The 20,750-nt window shown below is 52.7% G+C and overlaps 13 protein-coding genes across 13 annotated transcripts; 4 read left to right on the top strand and 9 right to left on the bottom strand.

The window, feature by feature from the left end:
* Positions 1 to 106: 106 nt before the first annotated feature.
* On the bottom strand, positions 107 to 1,577 carry BJX68DRAFT_261707 (uncharacterized protein; the record flags this gene model as incomplete). The annotated part of the gene is made up of 4 exons (XM_071044217.1): positions 107 to 391; positions 439 to 1,034; positions 1,087 to 1,479; positions 1,544 to 1,577. The coding sequence occupies 4 exons, from the start codon at positions 1,575 to 1,577 to the stop codon at positions 107 to 109; spliced, it is 1,308 nt and encodes a 435-aa protein (XP_070904197.1).
* Positions 1,578 to 2,748: 1,171 nt separating this feature from the next.
* Positions 2,749 to 4,363, bottom strand: BJX68DRAFT_261708 (uncharacterized protein; the record flags this gene model as incomplete). Its single annotated transcript, XM_071044218.1, has 3 exons — positions 2,749 to 3,803; positions 3,878 to 4,267; positions 4,333 to 4,363. 3 exons carry the CDS (start codon positions 4,361 to 4,363, stop codon positions 2,749 to 2,751), a joined length of 1,476 nt encoding a protein of 491 aa, XP_070904198.1.
* Positions 4,364 to 5,567: 1,204 nt separating this feature from the next.
* On the top strand, positions 5,568 to 6,802 carry BJX68DRAFT_114756 (PLP-dependent cysteine synthase family protein). The gene has a single exon (XM_071035979.1). It carries the CDS (start codon positions 5,809 to 5,811, stop codon positions 6,751 to 6,753), a length of 945 nt encoding a protein of 314 aa, XP_070904199.1. The 5' UTR covers positions 5,568 to 5,808; the 3' UTR covers positions 6,754 to 6,802.
* On the bottom strand, positions 6,803 to 8,805 carry BJX68DRAFT_114755 (glycosyl hydrolases family 2, TIM barrel domain-containing protein). Its single transcript, XM_071035978.1, has one exon. The coding sequence runs from the start codon at positions 8,770 to 8,772 to the stop codon at positions 6,853 to 6,855; it is 1,920 nt and encodes a 639-aa protein (XP_070904200.1). The 5' UTR covers positions 8,773 to 8,805; the 3' UTR covers positions 6,803 to 6,852.
* An 819-nt stretch (positions 8,806 to 9,624) lies between these two features.
* Positions 9,625 to 10,182, bottom strand: BJX68DRAFT_261711 (uncharacterized protein; the record flags this gene model as incomplete). The annotated part of the gene is made up of 1 exon (XM_071044219.1): positions 9,625 to 10,182. The coding sequence occupies one exon, from the start codon at positions 10,180 to 10,182 to the stop codon at positions 9,625 to 9,627; it is 558 nt and encodes a 185-aa protein (XP_070904201.1).
* A 544-nt stretch (positions 10,183 to 10,726) lies between these two features.
* Positions 10,727 to 10,974, bottom strand: BJX68DRAFT_226059 (uncharacterized protein; the record flags this gene model as incomplete). The annotated part of the gene is made up of 1 exon (XM_071038446.1): positions 10,727 to 10,974. A coding segment is annotated over one exon (209 nt), but the record flags the coding sequence as incomplete, so codon positions are not given.
* A 10-nt stretch (positions 10,975 to 10,984) lies between these two features.
* On the top strand, positions 10,985 to 11,660 carry BJX68DRAFT_226060 (uncharacterized protein). The gene has a single exon (XM_071038447.1). It carries the CDS (start codon positions 11,334 to 11,336, stop codon positions 11,586 to 11,588), a length of 255 nt encoding a protein of 84 aa, XP_070904203.1. The 5' UTR covers positions 10,985 to 11,333; the 3' UTR covers positions 11,589 to 11,660.
* Positions 11,661 to 11,920: 260 nt separating this feature from the next.
* Positions 11,921 to 12,837, top strand: BJX68DRAFT_276652 (sugar O-acetyltransferase; the record flags this gene model as incomplete). The annotated part of the gene is made up of 3 exons (XM_071048155.1): positions 11,921 to 12,076; positions 12,164 to 12,397; positions 12,492 to 12,837. Exons 1-3 carry the CDS (start codon positions 11,973 to 11,975, stop codon positions 12,835 to 12,837), a joined length of 684 nt encoding a protein of 227 aa, XP_070904204.1. The 5' UTR covers positions 11,921 to 11,972.
* Positions 12,742 to 15,019, bottom strand: BJX68DRAFT_114763 (uncharacterized protein). Its single transcript, XM_071035980.1, has one exon. The coding sequence runs from the start codon at positions 14,974 to 14,976 to the stop codon at positions 12,919 to 12,921; it is 2,058 nt and encodes a 685-aa protein (XP_070904205.1). The 5' UTR covers positions 14,977 to 15,019; the 3' UTR covers positions 12,742 to 12,918.
* An 870-nt stretch (positions 15,020 to 15,889) lies between these two features.
* Positions 15,890 to 16,713, bottom strand: BJX68DRAFT_261715 (uncharacterized protein; the record flags this gene model as incomplete). The annotated part of the gene is made up of 2 exons (XM_071044220.1): positions 15,890 to 16,064; positions 16,127 to 16,713. 2 exons carry the CDS (start codon positions 16,711 to 16,713, stop codon positions 15,890 to 15,892), a joined length of 762 nt encoding a protein of 253 aa, XP_070904206.1.
* Positions 16,714 to 17,392: 679 nt separating this feature from the next.
* BJX68DRAFT_261716 (aminoglycoside phosphotransferase family protein) lies at positions 17,393 to 18,268 on the top strand (the record flags this gene model as incomplete). The annotated part of the gene is made up of 1 exon (XM_071044221.1): positions 17,393 to 18,268. One exon carries the CDS (start codon positions 17,393 to 17,395, stop codon positions 18,266 to 18,268), a length of 876 nt encoding a protein of 291 aa, XP_070904207.1.
* Positions 18,257 to 18,825, bottom strand: BJX68DRAFT_226065 (uncharacterized protein; the record flags this gene model as incomplete). The annotated part of the gene is made up of 1 exon (XM_071038448.1): positions 18,257 to 18,825. The coding sequence occupies one exon, from the start codon at positions 18,823 to 18,825 to the stop codon at positions 18,538 to 18,540; it is 288 nt and encodes a 95-aa protein (XP_070904208.1). The 3' UTR covers positions 18,257 to 18,537.
* Positions 18,826 to 20,674, bottom strand: BJX68DRAFT_226066 (NAD(P)/FAD-dependent oxidoreductase). The gene has a single exon (XM_071038449.1). The coding sequence runs from the start codon at positions 20,297 to 20,299 to the stop codon at positions 19,403 to 19,405; it is 897 nt and encodes a 298-aa protein (XP_070904209.1). The 5' UTR covers positions 20,300 to 20,674; the 3' UTR covers positions 18,826 to 19,402.
* Positions 20,675 to 20,750: the final 76 nt, after the last annotated feature.

Consider the following 20,750-nt stretch of genomic DNA (forward strand, 5'->3'; position numbering starts at 1 on the left):
GGCATAGCAAACCTTCTGAAGCAAAATCTAGCGCTCCCATCCAGCTCCTAATTTGCTGTGCCTGAAGATACCGCGATGGATCGGGGCGAGGTTGTTAGAAACGTGTCTAGGCCTCAAAGTCAATTAGGCACGCGTCGCCATCCTCGTTAATCAGGACATTAGCTGGTTTGGCGTCTCCCCATATGTAATCAACGCCATGTAGGGCCTGAAGAGCATCCGAAATCTGCTGATACCACCGCTTGCGGTCATCAAGGGTGGAGTTGATCGACTTGGAGTGGCAGTCATCAAGGCAAAAAGAGGCCTGGATCTTGGTCATAACAAAGCCTCCGCAGTTGGTCCCGACGCCAAGTAGCGCCTTGATTCTGGGTGCTTGAATCTTGAGTCTCTCACACTGTAAGAGAGTCATGAACTCCTGCAAAAGGGTCCGTAGCGATCTACCATCTTGAAAACCAGGGGCTCTTTCTCGTCCTTGAACTCGACTTCATATATCATATTTGTGGCTGTATGTGGACGGAAGCTTTTGACGTCCGACAGCTTCCATGAAGGACAGGTAGGCTTGTGAAGTCGTAGGAATTTGTCCCAATCAACGGTAGGGGGACCCAAAAAGCCCAGGTATGGCTCTATTGCCGGCGTGGTGGGAATAAGCCGAAGATAGGTTACTGCGGATTGTAGAAAGCGCGGGAAGTTGTCTCCTGGTATGGGGTTGTTGTCTGCCTCGTTGAAAATGGGTCCGCACAGGGGGAGGAGGAGGTCTCCAACGCCAAAGTAGTCTTCCTGAACATAGAGATCCATGCAATCGTGTGAAATGGTGCGGTCCTGATCTTTTGGTGGATTGTTGAAGACGATCCGGTACTCGATGCCTCTCCGTTTTATGCTGAGAATGACAGTTTTCAGAGTCCCATCTGCCGCCTGGATATGACCGACGCGGGGCAGTTCAAGCAGCTCTTCACTTTGCAGGTCTTGCACCGACACAAACTCGCCGTCGGTATTGCTGTCCTCAGCCAGCTTGATCTTGATACTCACATAGTCGTCTTCTGGTTTACATTAGATATAATCATGTAGCAAGGCATCGATTGAGCTAGTTACCATGCGAGATTGATGTACCCTCCTCGGGTTTGTTCGTCTCCGGGCCAAGGAGATCCGGGGAGGGTGAGTGGGATTGAGGTTTCGCATCTTTGACGTCTATGCCGGTATTCTTTGTGGATGGCTTTGCATCGTTATGGGATGAGCACGGGTTGGAGAGCGATTGAGCAGGTGGACTCGCAGTCTCGACGTCTTTGTTTGTAGCCTTGGGGCAGGGATGTTCCGAAAGCGGGGGAGCAGAGGATGTCGCATTTTTGACGTCTGCCGTGGCAGATCCGACACGGGTTTCTTCAGCCTTAGGGGATGAGCGGGAGTTGTTGAGATTGTTGTCCGCCTTCCTCTTCTTGTTCGGTTTTGGAGTTGACGGGCTGCTTTCAAGGGCCGCAGCCTGAGCGACTAGGAAAATAATACAAACGGATTAGCTGGACCCTTTTTCTGGGCTAGGAATGGCTCGAGGTACTACCAGGCTTCGATTTTTCGGCCTTGTTTGGCATTTTGTGGCAGTAGAGCTTGTTGAGATTTCGCAAAGATCAGAAGACTCGGAGAATGGGAATATGGTTGGATGGGCTTGGAATGAGTTCAAGTACCGACCACAGCCAGGCACAGGCTTATAATCTCTGTGTTGTTGGGCAGTATGTGGCTCCACGTTTAATGTTCAAAGAGTAGCGAGTCAAAGCAAAAGTGAAAGCAACGGGTGGACACAAAGGCGAATACAAGCCTCTCCCAACTGGATCTCGTTTCACTGAATGAGATGATGCAGCGGCGTTGTATCATGCCCTAAAACTTTCCTTTCAATCAATTTCTTCTGGCAGTCTTTTCAAATTTTGTTTTCCCTCTCTTGATTATCCTGAACCTTCAACGACCCTTGGTTTTTACGTCAATGGCCTTTTAGGCCTTTTTTTGCTACCCATCTTTTCTTCAGGCCTGAAGGTTTTGTGCCTCTAGTCCCAAGTGAATCCTCAGGCACGAGCAGTCTAGCACATGAGACTGCATCCAACGAAATCGTTCTGTTCTTAGCTCGCTCGCCTGTTGTTCTAGATCTCTTCCGAATCGCTATATAACGAATTTCATAATTGTTCTGGACTGCATTCGCCTCTAATTGGCGCTTCCCTTCTGGGTCTTGCGTGGATTCGTCTCTTGCATGCTAGGAACGAGAGGTTTGTACATATATATCATCCGCCTGGCCTGCTAAAGGTTCGATCAACCCGACCATAACATCACCCCCCGGTTTGAAAGCTCATAGTCTGCTTGGACGACTACGCTCTTGTAAAACCTTCCCTGCAAATGCTCTTGGGTCAACAGCCAGCGTGACGTCCTACTCTACAGTGTTTTCTTCGCCGCCTGGCTGGGGGATTTCCCAGAGTGCTCGTGTTTCCTCAATCTTCAAGGTTCTCGCCGCTGGCCGGAGCAAATTCCGCGATGAAGCCCAGACATAGTCCGGAATAATGAGGAAGATGGCAATTGCGCATGACCAAGATGTGGAAGATGACTCATTTCATCATGGATTATGTAGATAACGCTTGACCAAGTGGGTGCCATAGTGGCTGCGCTGAGCTAGATAGTGCAATCTGCAAGGTAAAAGACAAAGTGAAAAGAGTAGTAACATGAATCAGTGGACGCAGAATAGAGCAATGCAACGCTGAAATAGAAGTTGGAGGTTCTCGCTCATTCATCCAGTTTCAAGAAGTCGCGAAGTCTCTGCAGACCCTGCAAGTCACCTTCCTCACTATCAGCGAGCTCATCGTCAACCCAGCCCGGGCTCCAACCGCCTTCAAAATCAATCAGGCATGCATCCCCATCCTGGTTGATGAGCACGTTGGCTGGCTTGACATCTCCCCATACGTATCCATCGCGGTGGAGAGTATGAATAGCGTCGGAGATCTGCTCGAACCACCGTTTACGGTCGGCCAGGGCTGGTTGTATTGACGTTGCCTTGATCGACTCGGGGTGGCAGTCCCGAAGACAGAAGGAGGCTGAAATCTTTATCATGACAAACCCTCCCCACTTGGTACCAACACCAAGTAGCCCCAGCACTCTTGGTGCTCGGATACCCACCCGTCCACAGTGAAGTAGAGTTCGGTACTCTTGTTGGAGAAGGCCTTCGTCATCCACCCTTTTGAAAATGACACAATTGAAGTCATTGTTGTCGCCAAGGTCAACCTCGTAGATCATGTTGGTGTTGGAATGGGGACGGAAGTGCTTGACGTCCGACAGCTTCCACATAGGGCAGGTGGGCGATGCTTTCTGCATGACACTGTCCCAGTTGACACCTTGAGAACGCGCGAACTCCGGGTAGGGCTTGAGGGTCCCAGTTGCTGTGTCGGGGACAAGTCGAAGATAGGTCTCTGAGGCATCGAGAAAGGCCTCAAAGTTGTCTTCTAACACGGGCTTGTTGTCTGCTTCCTCAAATACAGAGCCCAAGAGGGGTATGAGCAGTTCGACAATGGCGCTGTACTCTTGACGGATATAATGATCCATGTATTTGTGCGCAGTCGTGGGATTTCCATTGCCGCGCGGGGCAGTGAAAGCAATGATGTAATGACGACCCCTCCGTTCCAGGCCGATAATAGCGGTTGTTGGGGTCCCGCCGTCTTTGGTCTGTACATGACCAAAAAGTGCCAGGCGGACCCCTTTTTCGCTCTGCGCCTCCTCCAAGGAGACAAACTCCCCACCCGTCTTGCCATACTCAACTTCCTTGATCTTGTTGAGGACAAGCGGCTCTTGAACCTTCTGTTAGCCTGTGTCTCACGAACAAGCCGACCATCAGGACACTTATTTTCCAGGACTGATACACTCTCGCCTCTAAACGTCTCAGTCTTTGTCGTCTCTTCAGTAGTTGCAACTGGAGGATGAGCAGCGTCGGAACATAATGGGCCATCAGCTTTCGGAGTTGATATGTCGCCGCTGGTAGTCTCAGGGCAAGACTTCTCAGCGGACGGGGTTGGCGCCTCAACGTTGCCGCTGGCAGCATTGGGGCAAGGCTCTTCCGCGTCAGGGGAGGAGTGCGACCTTGACGGCGAGCCAGCAGGTGACTTCACAGGGTCGGCGTCTTTGCGGACAGTATCAGCACAAGCCTCCTTGGTGTTTGGGGATAAGCGCTGGCTGTTTCGGCCCGTCTTTGCCTTTTCCTTATTTACTTTGAACAGGGTAGAGCGGCAACTCTTAACAGGCCCAGCCTGAGTAACTGGAAATAATAATAGTAGGTTAGCTTAACCCTTACTAGTGCTAGTAGCGTCTTGGGGGACTTACTTGGCTTCACTTTTCTCACTTTGTTTGGCATTTTGTTGACACCGAAGCGTTATTGAGACTTGAGGAGATTAGAAGATATAAAAGATCAAGAGAATGGGGAGATAGTCAGATAGGCTCGAAACAAGGTCTTATACAGACAACGGCCAGGCAAAGAGTTATAATGCTAGGTGGTAGGGCACCTGTTGGTTGTAGTGCTTTGTCTAGATGGTAACAGAGAAAGAACCAGCCAAGTCCAAGTCTACTTTCAAAGAGTTGGGGAATAAAAGCAAAAGTGTTATTTTTTGACCAAGGCAATGCCAACAAGGCTGGGCACAAAGCGACTTCAACTTTTTCAAACATGAGCTCGGTTGGGGACTGCGTTTGCTCCATGAGCTGCTACGGCTCCAAACTTTTGGTTGATTCCGCTTTGACCATTTTTCTGAATATCTCTTTTAAATATCTTTTGCCTTTCGGCGCTCTTGATCTTTCTGAAACTTCTACCACTCTCATTATTAGCCTTCGTGGCCGTTGGGCGCTTTTCAGCTCTTAATGTTCTTTATAATCTTTCATCTTTATTTTTTTGTTTATTTTCTTTTTGTAATGTGCATTTTGTTTATAGATATTTAATTAGTCTAGAACTAACCAGACACTCCTAATAACAACAACGATATGAAATTGCAGGTTGCCAAGAGCTTTATTAAAAGAGATGCGATAGGAAAAGCTTTAAGGTATTCGCCTGCAGCGATGGATCATGCGACCATTGCTGACCTCCCTCCAACATAGGTTGATCTGGATCAAGAGGGCATACAGATCTCCAACATTTAGTTTGTGATAAACATTTGCTTTGCGAAGGGTCTGAATCAGCTCGTCTGACGTTATTCCTCGCTGTGATTGAGAGGAAACAAACGTGACCAACTCGCAAGGTTCGTACCTACAAATGACGAGCCTTCTCGCCCATTATGTACCGAGTGCAGTCGTAAAGGCTTGGAGGGGAAGTCCATGACCTCTCGTGTCTTGTGCCCAATAACAATCAGCACAGAGTGCAACTGCACTCCACATTGTATTTCTCGTATCGCCTCAGATTGTGTCCCGCTTGAACCATGGCAGAGACTGGGATATCACCTCTATACCATCCACGGGTAGGCGAAATGGTTGAAGCGATGGGATCCTCGAATCAGACCCTCGGCGAAATGCGCCTATAACGAACGCAGTTGCGCCCAGAGTCCTGATCGATCTTATCGGCGTCGAACCGGTTTCTCGTATATTTGATCGCAGCAGGGGCAGTGCTGAGAGAGGGACAAGCTAGGGCGAATGGAGTTGGAATCCCGAACTGCAAGCTATCTATACTAGTATGTAGGCTAAGAATAGAACTGGCTCCATGTCTTATCCACGCTAAGGATTTATTGGTCTTTGCAGCTGTGGTACTTAAGTTCGAGGTTCCTCAGCGGATCTGATCTTGAAATCGCATCACTGAGCCAACGTTCAAAATCGTCCACCATGGCCGGCCCACCACCCCCCGTATCCTCGCCCCTCTCCGCGATCGGCAACACCCCCGTCGTGCGCCTCAACAATGTCGTCCCAGACAACCATGCAACGGTCTGCCTAAAACTCGAATCGCTCAACCCAACAGGCTCATACAAAGACCGCATGGCGAAATCCATGATCGAAGAAGCCGAGCGGCGGGGAACGCTAAAACCCGGAATGACTGTCGTCGAAGCGACGGGCGGGAGTACAGGCGGTTCGCTCGCCTTTATCTGCGCGGTCAAGGGGTACAAATTCAAAGTCGTTTCGTCGAATGCGTTTGCCGCAGAGAAATTAAAGACGATGGTTGCGTTTGGGGCGGAGGTTATTATCGTTGAGAGCGACAAGATTACCCCCGACCTGTTCCCGAATATGCTCAAGCTCGCCAAAGAGATTTCCAGCGAGGATGGGCACTATTATACGAGCCAGTTTAGTAACACGGATGCGCTGCCTGGGTATGCGACACTGGGCGAAGAGCTGGCGGTGCAGTTTCCCGACGGGATCGATGTGTTTTGCGGCGCGGCGGGGAGCGCGGGGATGATTATGGGGGTTTCCAAGGTGCTCAAGTCCAAGTGGCCTGATACCCGGGTTGTGGTTCTTGAGCCTGCTTCTGCGCCTGTTATCAGCGAGGGTCGGATGGGTGGTTCTCATAGTGTTGAAGGGGTCGGGCCTGGATTTGTCCCACCGCATCTGGAGAAGGAGTTGTATAATGATGCATGGGGGGTCTCCGAGGACGAGGGGCGCGCTATGTGTCGACGGCTTGCGAGAGAGGAGGGGCTGCTTGTTGGCACTTCGACCGGACTTAATGTTGTCGCGGCGATTGCGCTTGCAAAGGAACTCGGGCCTGGTAAGACGGTTGTTACTGTTGCGGTCGATACCGGATTGAAGTACATGAACGGAAATCTGCTCGCTGATTCCTAGAAATAGATTTGCACTTCATACGTCGTTCTCAAAACATGGCTATTCGTGCGGTATTGATGCTGGAGAAGTCTCAGCGCACTACAAATCTCATACTATGACTCACTCACTGCCCAACTGCGTCCACCTCTCCCTCAGCTTATGCGCCGCAGCCTTGGGCCTCCGATCCCTCGTAAACACCCCCTTCTTATTCCCATCAACACGAATAATCCCCATCGAAGTCTGAAAGTCCGCAAAGTTCCACACATGCTCGCCGACTATCGCCTCAAACTGATCAAAGACCCGATGATACATGTCCAAGAACTGCACCTGGAACTCCTCACTCCAGGGAACCGCCATGACAGAGTGCAGTCCAGCAACTGTATCAGCCCCGTACTCGGTGATTATAATCGGCTTGTCGTACAACTCCACCCACCCACGCAGCTCCTCCTCCAGAGCCACCTCCGCCTCCTCAAGGACCCCGGTCTGCGAATACCACCCATAATACCGATTCAGACAAAGCACATCGAATAGATCAGAGATTTTATCCGTCTTATACGTCGCCTGTCCCACATTAACAAAGGCCACCGGCCTCCCCGCCGGATCCGCCTCCCGGGCCACCTCAACCAGCGGCTCAAAATACCCGCGCGCCCCCTCCTCAAACGACGCCGGCTCATTCGCAATCGACCACAGCACCACACTCGGATGGTTCTTATCGCGTGCAACAAGCTCCCGAATCGCTTGTGCATGGTTCCGCCGCGTCTCATTATTAATAGTCTCGGGCGAAAACGTCAGCGACGAAGACGCCGCCCCTAAGCCCGCGCTCAGCGAAAACGCCATCCCGACAGCAGCCGTCTCGTCGATGACGACGATCCCGTGTCGGTCCGCGAATTCGAGGACTTCTTCTGCGTAGGGGTAGTGTGAGGTTCGGAACGAGTTTGCGCCGATCCAGTCGAGGAGCTGGAAGTCGTGTACCATGTATGCTTGGTCGTGGCCCTTGCCCCGGACAGAACTGTCTTCGTGTTTGCCGAAACCCGTAAAGTAGAAGGGGGTGTTGTTTATGAGGAATTGCGTCCCGCGGATGGAGACTGTGCGGATTCCGACGGGGAGTGTGTAGCTGTCGATTACCGAGTCCGACGAATCGACGATGGTTACTGTGAAGTCGTAGAGGTATGCGGCGCCGGGTTGCCAGAGGTGAACAGACTCGATTCTTGCCGTCCCGTTGACACCGGAGGCCGTGGCGACGGTCTTCCCCTCCTCATCAACCACAGCAATCCTTACATCCCCCGTCGTCCCCTCCGACGTGGTGACATTATACCGAATAAGACCAGTCTCGCCCTCGACATCCGTAACAACACTGACATCGCGAATAAACTGCTCCCTCGGAACAGAATACAACCAAACGGACCGTGCAAGCCCAGCATAGTTGAAGAAATCATGCCGATATGTTTGAACGCGTCGGCCAGTGATATCACTAACCTCAATCGAGCCCGGTGGAATGGTCTGCATCGTAAGCTCATTATTCACGGCGATTGTCAGCCGGAATTTTTCGCCCGCGCTGACGAGCGCGGTGATGTCCGCTTCAAAGGGCGTATACCCGCCCTCGTGCTCCGCGACGAGATCATCGTTAATGTAAATACGTCCCTCATGAGTCGCAGCCTCAACGTGGACGAGGTATCGCTCGTTCGACCACCCGCGTGGGACGGTGACTTCGCGCTGGTAGTACACCCAGCCGACGTGGTCGCGGATATTGCGGTCGACGAAGATGTCGTTGTACGAGGCGGGCACGGGACATTCGAGGCTTTTGGGGAGGGGTGCTGCCCATGGTTTTGCGGTGGAGTTTCCTTCTTGCGCGAGGGCGAAAGACCACAGGCCGTCGAGGGAGATGAGCTCCCGGGTTGGGGTTATTTTGGGTTTTAGTTGGATGAGGAGGGGGGTTTGTGTACTTGACAGGTCCCGAGAGTCGAGGTGGGTGGATGGGAGCGAGAGTGAGAGTGAAGAGGGGACTAGTGACAGGAGAGACAGAGCTTGCAAGAACTTCATCTTGAGGAGGCTATCAATATCCTTAATCTTCTCTCATCAATTTAGTTGCTTTGGAGTGACTTTTATACTTCGCCTGAACCCCGGCAATTACCCTGTTCGTCATCGGCTACTGAATCACTTGGCTATACTTGATTGCCGTGATGACATATATATTCATGTACCGTATCCCACGAATCAACACCCATGATCCAAATCCTCAGAAGCCCTCGGTTACATCAATGTGGGGGAATCCGGGGACAAACCACGAAAGTGCGGGGAAAGCAGGCATGGCATAAGTCAAGTACAGCAAGATCGACGCAATCCTTGAATTACCGATCTGTAATAGGACATCTCAGTTACCGGGATACGCTATTATTCAGTGACTGCCGGGCATTCCAGGTTTATTTCCACCTATACGAGTCATTGTTCGGCTAGGGTGCTGGTCGTATTCGTTCCACTGTCGGGATGTGGACAAGTCATGGTCTGTGCTGTTCGTGCGCGCTGCCGACGTTTTGCCGAGTGACTTGTGGACAGTCGATGACTTAGTAAAATCTACTAAGGCCATGGTCTGGGTTGCTGATATCTTGGGAGGAGCCGTTCCCTGAGAATATCCCAACTAGCGCTTTGGTCTTGAGAATCCTTGACCGCCAGGTACCGTCCCTTGTTTTACGATTCTTGACCTCACAATGAGGCCAAGGAGATAGAGGTATAAGCATTAGTCGAACCAATGGGACAAGCTATTACAGCGTTTGGACCGAAGCATCGTGTGTCTGCGCTTTTGTCCTTTGTTACTCTACAATCTGAACTACAAAGACTACCATCTCCATTACGTACCAAGAATCGAAAGAAAACAAAGCCCAAAACGAGTAAATATCATTTCACCCAACTAACAACATAACTAACCACACTACTATATACCGAAAGCGGCTGTGTCCGCGCAACCTCTGCAATCTCCCTCGCAATCGAGTTGATGCTCTCCTGACTCAACACCTCCAGCTCCGCCTGCGTATACTTTGCCTTGCGCGCCCACTCATTCGCAACGGCCCAGTCAATCACATTCAACCGCGCAAGATCATACAAATACCCAACAACAAAATACTGACTCTGCCAACTCACCTGGTCCATAAACGTCGAGTCGAACTTCTCCCAATCGCGCGCCTCAATGCGCGCCAGGTAGACGCGCTCCACACCCAGGAATGGATCGCCCAGGGGGACTCGGTACCGTTGGACTTTGTTGTAGGGAGTGGACTGGTTCATGGGGCCACCGGCATGCGGACCGCCGATGCAGCTGTACCCGTCCCACGTTGCTGTTTTGCTGTTGCGTAGGAGGAGGCCCCAGCGGCGGGTCTTTTCTGTTACCTTGTTCTTTGCGCGGTGCGTCTCTTCGGGGCCAAGGGCCAGGTACAGGTCGTGGTACTCGGTGCAAGACATTGCGGGTGTGGCTGAGATAAGGTTGCGGGCGGGTGAGTACAGATGTCGATATGTCGGGAGGACAGGGGGCAGCGGTGTTTTGCAGGCGGCAGTGGTGGTCCTGTGTAACGGTCTGGGAAACAGGGCATTATATATGCTCCCCTCTTCTGCTGTCTTTGTTACATTGTCTTTGTCTGCAGGGCTTTGTTCGGTGTCTTTCAGACAACGCCCTTTGTTTCCGCAACAAGAAGAGAGACATTGTTCACCATTCACGCCGGTACCCAGAAACAAAAAAAATTATATACAAGACTCGACGCAGCTCGAACGCCTGCTTTCGAAGTTTATCGAGACGCACCCCAACCCAACCTTCCACCTATGAGAAGCATCAATCAAGCATCCCCCTTCTCACTCTCCGCACTCATCTCCTCATTCAACTCATCAATCCACCTCTCATCCTCGACCCGCTGCACCTCCTCCTCCTCCCGCTGAGCCTCCTCCATCCACCCGCGATCAACAGGGAACCCCGCATCCCCACCCCAAATCTCAGCCTCGTAATCCGAATAGACCGCACACGAGAAAATCTCATCAACCTCGCGCTGCTCAATCAGACTCTGCCTTGCAAGCGCATCCAGGAACCGCCCCATAAACCACTGAGACGGTCCGGGCTTCGTCGCCAGCCACGTACTGTAAAAGCGCTCCCAATGCTCCTCCCCAATTGTTCCGACAGCTGTCCACCCCTGGAAATCGCGCGCGAGGTCCCCGACGTCTGCGGACATGTTCTCGAGGCGGACCTTGGCGTAGGGAAACTCATCCGTAATTTCTAGTTCCGCACTGGAGGTGTCGAGAGGCGGCTCGTGGGTTCTGGCCGACTGGTAGTATTCGCAGCGCGTGTTGTTGGGGTACATAAAGAGCAGGATCCAGTCGCGTCCGTAGTACCCCGTGTCGTGGCCGATTCCCAGGAACAGGCCGATGTCGCGCTCTTCGTGCTTGGGTGGGATGTAGCGGTTTGTTGGGGACGGGGCGCGGGGGCCGGGGCGCCAGAGGGGTTTTTCAGGCGTGTCTCCGAGAGTTCCGTTGGTGGACATGGTAATCTTGGTAGGGTGTGTAGTGTGTATAGTTGTGTAGATAGTACTCGAGGTAAGTGTATAGGTTGTAAAAAATGGCTTCGCTGGATGGGATTTGAGGGTGACTGTGTCCTTATATTCCAGGTGCGCTTCCGACGACGATTTGATGTTGATAAAAATAGATACACTTCCATCCTGGAGGTCATCATTGTGTTGTCGAGTTTCATCCTCGGTTTGCGTGCAGGTGGTCTTGAATGGCAGCGAGACATCTTTGTTCCCTCTTGCCTCGGGTCATTGTGGTGTTTCGGGGATTGTGGACTTTCTTTATACTCGGTTTGGACAGCACACCCACCGGAGGTATAGCGCACCCGATCTTTGAGCTCGAAAAAACCAAAACATCCTCCTTTGCCGCTTTATCTATCGGGGTGTCGTCACATGGTCGCTACTGAATTTAGGCATCTCCAGGCTAGTCTTTGAATCCGCTCTCGCCGCCGCCGCGTCCCCGAACCAATCGCTTTCGACGCGGAGAAACATCCATGCAGCGAAGCTATGTAAGCATGTCAGCAGTCTGCATGAAATACGGGAAGAAGCTTACTCGGACACGGGATCGAGGCCCGAAATCCCATTAAGATCCCCACATGCGATTATCGTATTCGGTCCCCTCACATCGCATAAAGAGCACTTTTGCCCGCCCTTTGTCTGTTTGAGCGACTCGACAAAGAACACACAAAGAAAGACACTGACAGCATGTTGCCAACGACCGAAAAAGACACCACCGCAATCGAAAAGGCAAAGTCTCTCGAAAATGTTCCCTGGGGTGATGAGTACGAGCGCATGATTTCGGGGATGATGTATGCTCCCCGCACCCAACTCTCGCTGCTACCGCAACAGCAGTGATGACTGGCGATTATGAACTGAGATAAAAAAAAAAAAAACAGCTACAGCCCCATCGCCCCCGAACTCGTCGCCGGCCGCGAAAGAGCGCGCCGCCTCCTCGCAGAAATCAACGCGCCGCCGCACCCCGACGTCCCCTATTCCGAAACCCTCGAGAAGCGAGACGCGGCACTGCGGAAATTGTTTGGGAAGGTAGAAGGCGGCGTGTATATCGAACCGCCGCTGTTTGTCGATTATGGCTGTAATGTTAGTGCGGGGAGCTTTTATGCGAACTTTGGGTATGCACCGTCCACTTGTTCCCAGCCCAGTCGTATTTTAGTTCTTCTGTGGGTATTACAGGGCTGATTACTTTTTTTTTTCTCTTTGGCACAGATTGACGATCCTCGACTGCGGCCTCGTAACTATCGGCCACAGCGTCGAGATCGGCCCAAACGTCAACATCATCACTGGGGAACACCACACGGACATCAACCTGCGGCGCGCGAACTGGGGCAAGGAGTTTACACGACCAGTGACTATCGGCAGCGAGACGTGGATCGGAGCGAACGTGACCATCCTTGCTGGAGTGACTATCGGGCAGGGCTGCACGATTGGGGCGGGGGCTGTTGTCAAGGGGGATATTCCGGATTTCAGCATTGCGGTGGGCGTTCCGGCGAGGGTGATTCGGTCTGCGGGGACGCCAGAGGGAAGCGAGCCCGAGGGAGCTAAGACGGTTTAGAACTGTGCACCGGCGTAAGAAGATGAGTGGAGAGGGTTCATTGCAGATGGGACTATGAGTAGTATGGAAATATCGTACACATCAAGGTATATCGTTCATTGGAATGGTAAAAACCTCAGTCCAATCGGCGTCAACCTCAACTCTCGAGAATAAGCTCCAATCCGTCCCAAGCTCGTCACATCCAAGGCCCATTATATTCGGCCCCTGAGGGCAAAATGTCTGCGCGTTGAACTCGATCGAGCTGAACGGGCTCGGAGATGAAACTTGTACATCGCCGCCAATGCAGCTAGTACTTGCACTGCTCGAGTTTCGCTGCTGCTGTTCCCGAGTAGGCGGACTGATGCGAACTTTCCCAAAGTATGGAATCACCACCTCATAGGGTTCCCCATGGTAGAATCCATGGGCAGCAGCGTAGAGGTACCCCAGAAGATCAGCGGCCTGTTTCGCCACGGCGCACGTCATTGCCAGCGAGAGGTGTTCAAATGTCTGAATGAGTTCCTGGACCTGCATCCAATCTTGCCTGTCTTGCTGGATATCCCGCCCGCCCATTATTGCGTCGGGCGGCGAGATCAAATGGACAATGAGCACAATGGCCCCCGTGAACGTGTGAAAGTCCATAATGTCGCAGATCAAGAGTGCGCCTTGCTTGCTGCGTCTTAAGCCCTGGTACTGCTCAATCATCCGCCGTGCGGCCTGGACGGCGGTTGCTCGGCTGTGTGGGTGTGCCTGTTGGACGTTATTTGTGGGGCTTCGTACCATGTACGGGAAGTGGAGGTTCTTGAGCAAGAGGTTGAGGTAGAATTTCCCGACTTGCTTGGTGAAGACGTCGGCGAGGCACATCTCATCGGTATTGGGTAGATCCCATTCAGCAGGGATTCGATCGCGCATATCTACGAGTTCCCGCTCAATCTCCATCGTCACCGCATAGTCCACGTCGGCGATGTTCAGATTCCTGTCATTAATGCGCCCCGCAACCGCACCGATGAGACGAAACATCCACGCGGAAAAGTCACCGTCCGGCAAATTGACCAGGCGCGCGTGCGAATCGGCCACAGAATTCGGCAGTCCGAGACCCAGGGAAAGCTGGCGATCGAATACCCAGATCTCCAGCCAGAGTGACCGCAATGTTTCCGAGAGAGGGCCACTGTGTACGCGCTGGGCCCCCTGCAGTAGGGCGAAGTCGAGCGCGCGGCGAACGGTCAGCCATGCTTTGCGCGGGCGGGCCATGTTGATGCACAACTTCGTTTGCAACATGAGGCATTCAAGGAATGTGGTTGTTGTCTGTGTATCGTGTGGTGATCTGAGCAGGTCTTCGGCGCCTGCCATGTATGCTTCTAGCAATACTGACCGGTGGCAAGGGAGGTTATGTGGTCGAAAGTCGAATTCAGAGGGGAGTTGTTGAATACAGAGGGCGAGCCATAGTACACCCTTTGCCATGACCTCTGGGATGGAAGATTGGAAAGAGCTCTGCACAAACTCCAACGCCGTCTTTCTAGCAAGCGCACCGCCCTGCGAGGGAACAACCTGGATAAAGCGCGGCGGCAGGATAGGCCAGAGAGGCCAGTATTTCTCTGTCATTGCGAGAGCGAGTTGCAAATCCTCGTTTCGCAGAGCCAGTGCCTTCAGCGCATAAAACGCCTGACTGCCATGGCCCTCCCTGGAGTTGATGGCACCCGGCGACTGCACCGCACTGTCGATAGCAAGCGCCCCGTACATCAAGCCGAGAAGTGGACCATCAGAAGGAACCGGCTGGCCTTCCGTGCCAGCATCACGACTCAACAGCCCCGTCTGTACATTTCGGACGGATGTCGGACAAAGCACGCTCAAGGCCGCAGCGGGACTCATCCTCCCTGAAGCGTGAGGCACGAGTCCCTGACCCCCACACAGCTGGCCCACCAATCTCTCCAGGTGTTGTACCCGGTCTTTCAGACCTTCGACTGAATCACCATTGGAAATCGCAGCCTGTTGTTTTGGGGTTCCCTGTTTCTGGCATGGCGTACAGTGCGCCTCGCACTGCTGGCAGATCTCGCTGTTGGAGAGGTAGATGCAGCGCACCTTGCGCCGACGGCATTCCGCGCAGCTTCTTGTCCCCAGGCGCATCCGCTTTTTGGGTACAGAGGTAGAGCTGCAGGTTTGCATGATGGTGAGTGTCACTGAAGAAAGGTTGGGGGCGCTTCGAGCCCGTTGACCTGACGGCGGCACTTTGTGTGGCTGGGCCTGGGCGGGCAGAGTCCAGACGGCGGATGGGGCTGCTCGCATTCGCGTGGGCCTCGTATTCGGTTGTCCAATGACCTTGCATCTCACGGTCATTATCATGCATAATTGGTGCAAGGCAATTTCTCGAGTCATCTGGTCGGACGAACTCGGTCGAACTCAGCCGGCTCATTGGGGGTCGAACGCCGTGGCGTTGCTCATGACAGGGCGGGCATGTGGAATGCGCCACATCTAGACCTGCCATCGGCCCTCATGGATCTATACATGGCTCTCTGAAAATTAACGACGGGATTGAACGCAGGTGCCCAATTCTCTTCCCAGTTTAGGACCTGACTTTAGCCGGGCTGTATTCTCGGGTGCAGCGCATTTCTGTGGCAGCTGATGTTAACCTTAGCCCGGGTCCATGAGTCTCCTAGGGTAATTTTAATGACAAGGACTTTGGCATAGAACAGGTCACCAACCTGGAATATGAAGTCCTCCGTTCCATGCTTTGTACGTCCGGCATCAAAATGGGGCCCCTGCGCAACAGCTTGGACCCCAGAGTCGAAAACATATATACGTAAGAAATACCATTATGGGTCCCTATGTCAACTAGTAGTATTTCTCCCACTTGACAATCGCCGTGACATTCCCTTCCATCCCAAACGCCATGCTTCCTACTACTACTGCTGGTAGTCGTACGCCCCTCCCCATCTGGCGCCACAACTTCGGCAAAGCTAAGCCGCACGCTGCCCACGTCCTTGTCCAACGCATCACCATCCTACAAGCAATGGCCCACAGCTAGCGAATCCAGCTCCGGCTTTCGCGTCGTCATCAACACACTCGAAAACGCGTTACTTTACGCAAGGGCATTCCGCACCAGCGCCAGGAACCCCACAGCCACACACGCGACAGTCACACCCACCGCAGCCGCATACGCAGCAGCCACGTTCCGACAATCGTCGGTGTAGATGTTCTGCGGGGAGGACGCAAAGACGGGAACGCTTGTGTTTGCGCTGTTGAGGCTGAGCAGACTATATGTGAAGTTGAGCGAGAGGCCCTCGATTGCCGCTGCGAGCGCCCTTTGCGACACTACGAGGGCTTCACGACGGCGGTTGGCGTGAGGTTCCCATAGATCGAGCTATTCCACAACCCCGGGCAGGAGAACAGGCCTGATTGCGGGAGTGGCGTGCGGTCGCCCCACGCCTTGGAGTCTGAGTCTTGTGCCAGGTTGCCCGTGGAGCCAGCCCTTAGGCGGCGCTGGAGGAGGCCCCTGAAGAGGAGATGGGTGATGTGGACGCCGCTGTTTGGCGTGTAAGGGGATCTCGTTTCGCCCCTGTGGTTGGAAGGGAGAGAGGAATGTTGGCTTTCGCCGTAAGTCCAGTGTGCCGGGTTAATCGGCGAGACGGCGAGCGTGGTCAGGGACTGTGTGCCGTTAGTGAAGTTAAGCTTGATTAAGTACGAGGTGTTGTACATGCGGCAGACGAGCTCCAACCCGGTGTCTGAAAGCGGGTTCTCGCCGGTGGTGCCGATGAAGAAGGCGTTGTTGAGCAGACACGGGGCTGTCCCCGTGTACAGCTTGGGCTGCGTATTAGTCGAGTTGGTTTTTATTTCCGCTCCCCACAAGGCTTGCACCGAGGTGTAGTTGTCGCCAAACTCCCGTGTAAATGTCAATCCCTGCATCTCCTTGATGGCGTTGCTTCGCCTTTCGTATTTGTAGGAGGACGAGTTGGGGAAAGGAGCTGGAATAATAAATGGGACCAATTTTGATTAATTAGAATCCGAATTCCACCATTCAGGATACATCTGGATACTCTCTAGTATGGGATTCCTGACAGCTCTTGGAATCATCTGAAAAAGCAACATTAAAGATCTAAAAATGACCTAGTGACCTATAACGACCAGAGGGATTTTACGTCTTAGCTCATCCTGGAAGAGAAAACTTGAGTCCAGTTCTTGCCTTCCTTCCTTCTCAGCGATTTCGCAAAAAGCTTGTTCTGGCGAAAAGGTCCCTGACCGTCCCCCGCCTTTGCCTGGGATATCAGCCAAGACACCGCCTACTATATCCACAGAGATTCATATTCAAGAACGCCCATGCTCACCGCTTCTTTGTGCTCCTTGACATGATAAGCATCATGAAGTTAGTCTGCGAGGTCTCTTCCTGGATCTGCTCTAACCGTCCTGATCTTAAAATGTTTTGGTGATTATACATTCCTTCACTTTGAGGGTTGTGATGCTAACAAAATACAGCCAAGCTGACCCCCCGATCGAGCGTTCCATCTCGCGAAGAGCTGCAGATACACTCAAGATGGGGTCAAAATTTCTTTGCAGAAAACTTCCAAGTAACATAGTTACGAGCAATATGATCAGTTGGGAGGACACAGATGGCAGCTTCTGTCTCCTTGCGGATGATAGCGAGCTCTCATTGTCTGAGCAACCACTCACAGACCTTATCTACCAAGCTGGCACATCGTCTGCAGTGTGGGCGATTGGATCCAACGCTATTTGCAAGGTCAAAACTTGGACTCATGGTATGGAAATGGAGAGCGATACTCTGGCGTTGGTCAAAGCCAGTTTCCCTGATATCCCGGTCCCCGACGTCATCTACGCGTGGCTGGATGAGAAGCTGAGTCGATCGTTCTTGATCTTGAAGCGTGTTCAAGGGAATACGCTAGCTCAAGTATGGCATTATCTTACACCAGAGAAGAGAGATGGCATAGCCACTACTGTTGCTCAGTATTGCTCCGAGCTCGCGAATCTTACATCAAGCAAATTCCAATCAGCAACCGGGCATGGGGTCCTCGAACCGTTTATGAACGTACGCGCTAAAGACTCTCATCCATCGTGGAAGCCCCGGTTACTGGGGCCGATGACGGGATCTTCCCATCAAAGTTATCTGCAAAGGATATCAAGGATTTACGAACCACCTGTTACTGCTACATTCCACTTTTACCACGCGGACCTTGGGCCGACAAACGTGTTGATATCAGATGATGGCAAGATTAAATCAATCCTGGACTGGGAATCAGCAGGCTATTATCCAAAGTATTGGGTCACCTTGAAGCCTTACATGAGCCTGGGCTTCTGCCTCCCGGCTGCTAATGATCGTTATGCTTGGGCAGACCTTCTGATCGCCAAACTCGGGGAAAGGGGGTTTGTGCTGGATATGGCGTGTATCGAGTGGTATAAAGACCTGGATCGAGGTTATTTTGACACAGATCTGTTCCGGGATGATTGAAGAGGGGATATTAACAGCCCGCCCTGAGGTGACTTTTGAGTTTTCAAATCTTGTTGCACGGTTTTCTACCCATACCCTAGCTACAGTAATAGAAACAAAGGGTGCAGCCGCAATTTCCAAGTAAAAACTCAATAGCTGCTAATCATTTGCGAACTAGTAGCAAACTCCCATCAGTAAAAGCCTCCCCAACTAACTGCACCGTCTCCGACCCCCGTCAGACACTGAGAGTTTGTGCTTAAGCGAAACGACGTCGCGTCGATGGTAGACGGCTACCTCGTTCTCCAGATGAAGTGGCGGTCTGCTTCCGGATGGAGAGAGACCGGCTGGCTTAGATCCGACTTTTTATATGGATCGTTAGAAAGAAGGTTTTTGTACTCGAGTTCTATCTTTAAGCTCGCTGATGCTAACAATGTGCAACATAGCAACAATGACTCAATCTTGACCTCCTTGAATGCCGGGGGCATAGTTCCATTCGCCCCTCTGCCAGCTGGCACGCACAGACCGCTCGACATTGCCCCACCCGCTGAAAAGGCATAAAGGGGAGGATAGGTCGGCATCCCAGCGTCAATCGGCCCACGAAAACAAGTACGACAGAGTCCTAATCCAACCTCCCACCCTTAACCCTCGCAAACTCCCCACTCACCCCATACTGCCTCCATGCCATGCCAATGTCCAAGTCCTCCTTGCCGTTTCTCGAGACAAGCATCACCTCGCTCCCGCCTTCACCCGCCACGCGGGAATAAGTCGCATGATGCGCCTTGCCCAATGTGAGCTTGATCGAGCCCTCGATAAACCAGTTCGGCTTGTAGATCTTTGTCGCGGCGCGACCGTTTATCAACCTCAGGATATTCTGTACGACAGTTTCAGCCTGCATGAATCCCGCGCGGCCCATAAGGGGCCCCGTGTGTGCGGCCACGTCGCCAAGGGCGAATATTCGGTCGGAAGGTTTGAGGTCGGGCGTTGCGGTTGCGGTTGGGATCGTAGGCGCGGGTGTGCTGGCGTCGGACGTAAGCATCTGTAGGGTCGGCGAGACAAGAATGCGTGAGGTTTCCTTGCAGATCGACTCTGGGTATGACATTGCGAGAATGTGTGAGTTTGGGCGCTGGCCTGTACACCCGATCTGTTGGCAGTTTGTCAGCACCCCATGAGAGCAATAGAAGAGAAATAATACAAAAAGAGAGGAAGTGGACATACAACAAGATCAAACTCCTCCACCTCCCCATCCCGAAACACCAACCTCGCATCCCTCGCCAAACTCCCTTTACCATACGCAGTGGGGCAAACCGGCCTCTCCCCAAGCAAAACTCTAACCCCAAGCTCATCGCGCAGCGCACGCAGCGCATACTCCTGGAGCCTCGGCCCAAACCGATTGAGCAAGACTTCCCTCGAATGAACAAGGGTGACATCCTTGCCGGGATAGAAATCCTTAATATCGCTCGCGAGCTCGACGCCCACGGCGCCGCCGCCGAGGATCGCGATCTTTTGGCTGGCCTTGATGTGGGTTTGGACGGCGCGAAGTTCGTCGCATGCGTCCGCCCGCTCGGTGGATTGAACTTGCACGGGGAGAGGCTGTGTTGAGCCTGTTGCGATGACGAGGTACTCGAATGGGATTTCCTCGCCGCCGTCGAGGACGACTTTCTGTGCTTCCCTATTAACCCAGGACACAGTACCCTGGACCCGGCGAAGAGAGCCCTTCGGTGCGCCTGCTTCGACGGCTGTATATGGGATAAACGCGCGTTCCTCGAGCCCAGCGAGGACGGAGAATCGAGGAAACGCAAAGACGTAATTCAGGTGCGAGTTCTTCTCGATCCAGATTATCTTGTATCCATTGGGTACGGTCTGCGTGAGTCGTCTGACGAGTTGAAGGCCTGCGAATGAGCCGCCGATCACGACGATGTGTTTTGGGCTCTCTGTCGCCTTGTATGTGTAGAAGTGGTAGATGGCGTAGAGGCTTAGGAGGCCGGTGCGGACGATGTAGGGGATGAACCAGGTTATACCGTGTATAACGATCTTGAGCATGTCGAAGGCCATATTGCGTCTTATCTTTGATTGCGACAAGCGACTGAGATGTAGCTATTCGGATTCAAAGGGCAGATTGGCACGAGACTGGGTTGGAGTAGAGATGGCCAGGACGAGACGCGGACAAAGAATCGTGGAAAAGGAGAAGCAGGGGAATTAATCTAATCTTATCAGATGCGAAAGGCGAGCACAGCTTGGACCGCCAAATACTTGTATTCCCCGAAACCGGAGTTGCGAGGGTGTGCTCCAGGGGGCGGCCGGCGGAGTGTCCTGTGGCTACAGTCTAACTGAACCAGGTTGAATTGGTCGAAAAATGACTCACGGCGCCTGCAGTGACGACCAATATCGAACCCTATACGAGGTGCATCTCCGGTCCACGGGAGTTCCATGGGCGGAGTTAGCAGATGCCATGTGGGCATTGCCCGATTGTCCGCACGATTCGGATGGTAGAAATTCCCGCGCC

The sequence above is a fragment of the Aspergillus pseudodeflectus genome (assembly GCF_044049435.1).
Source record: "Aspergillus pseudodeflectus strain CBS 756.74 chromosome Unknown BJX68scaffold_3, whole genome shotgun sequence".
Classification (NCBI taxonomy): Eukaryota; Fungi; Ascomycota; class Eurotiomycetes; order Eurotiales; family Aspergillaceae; genus Aspergillus; species Aspergillus pseudodeflectus.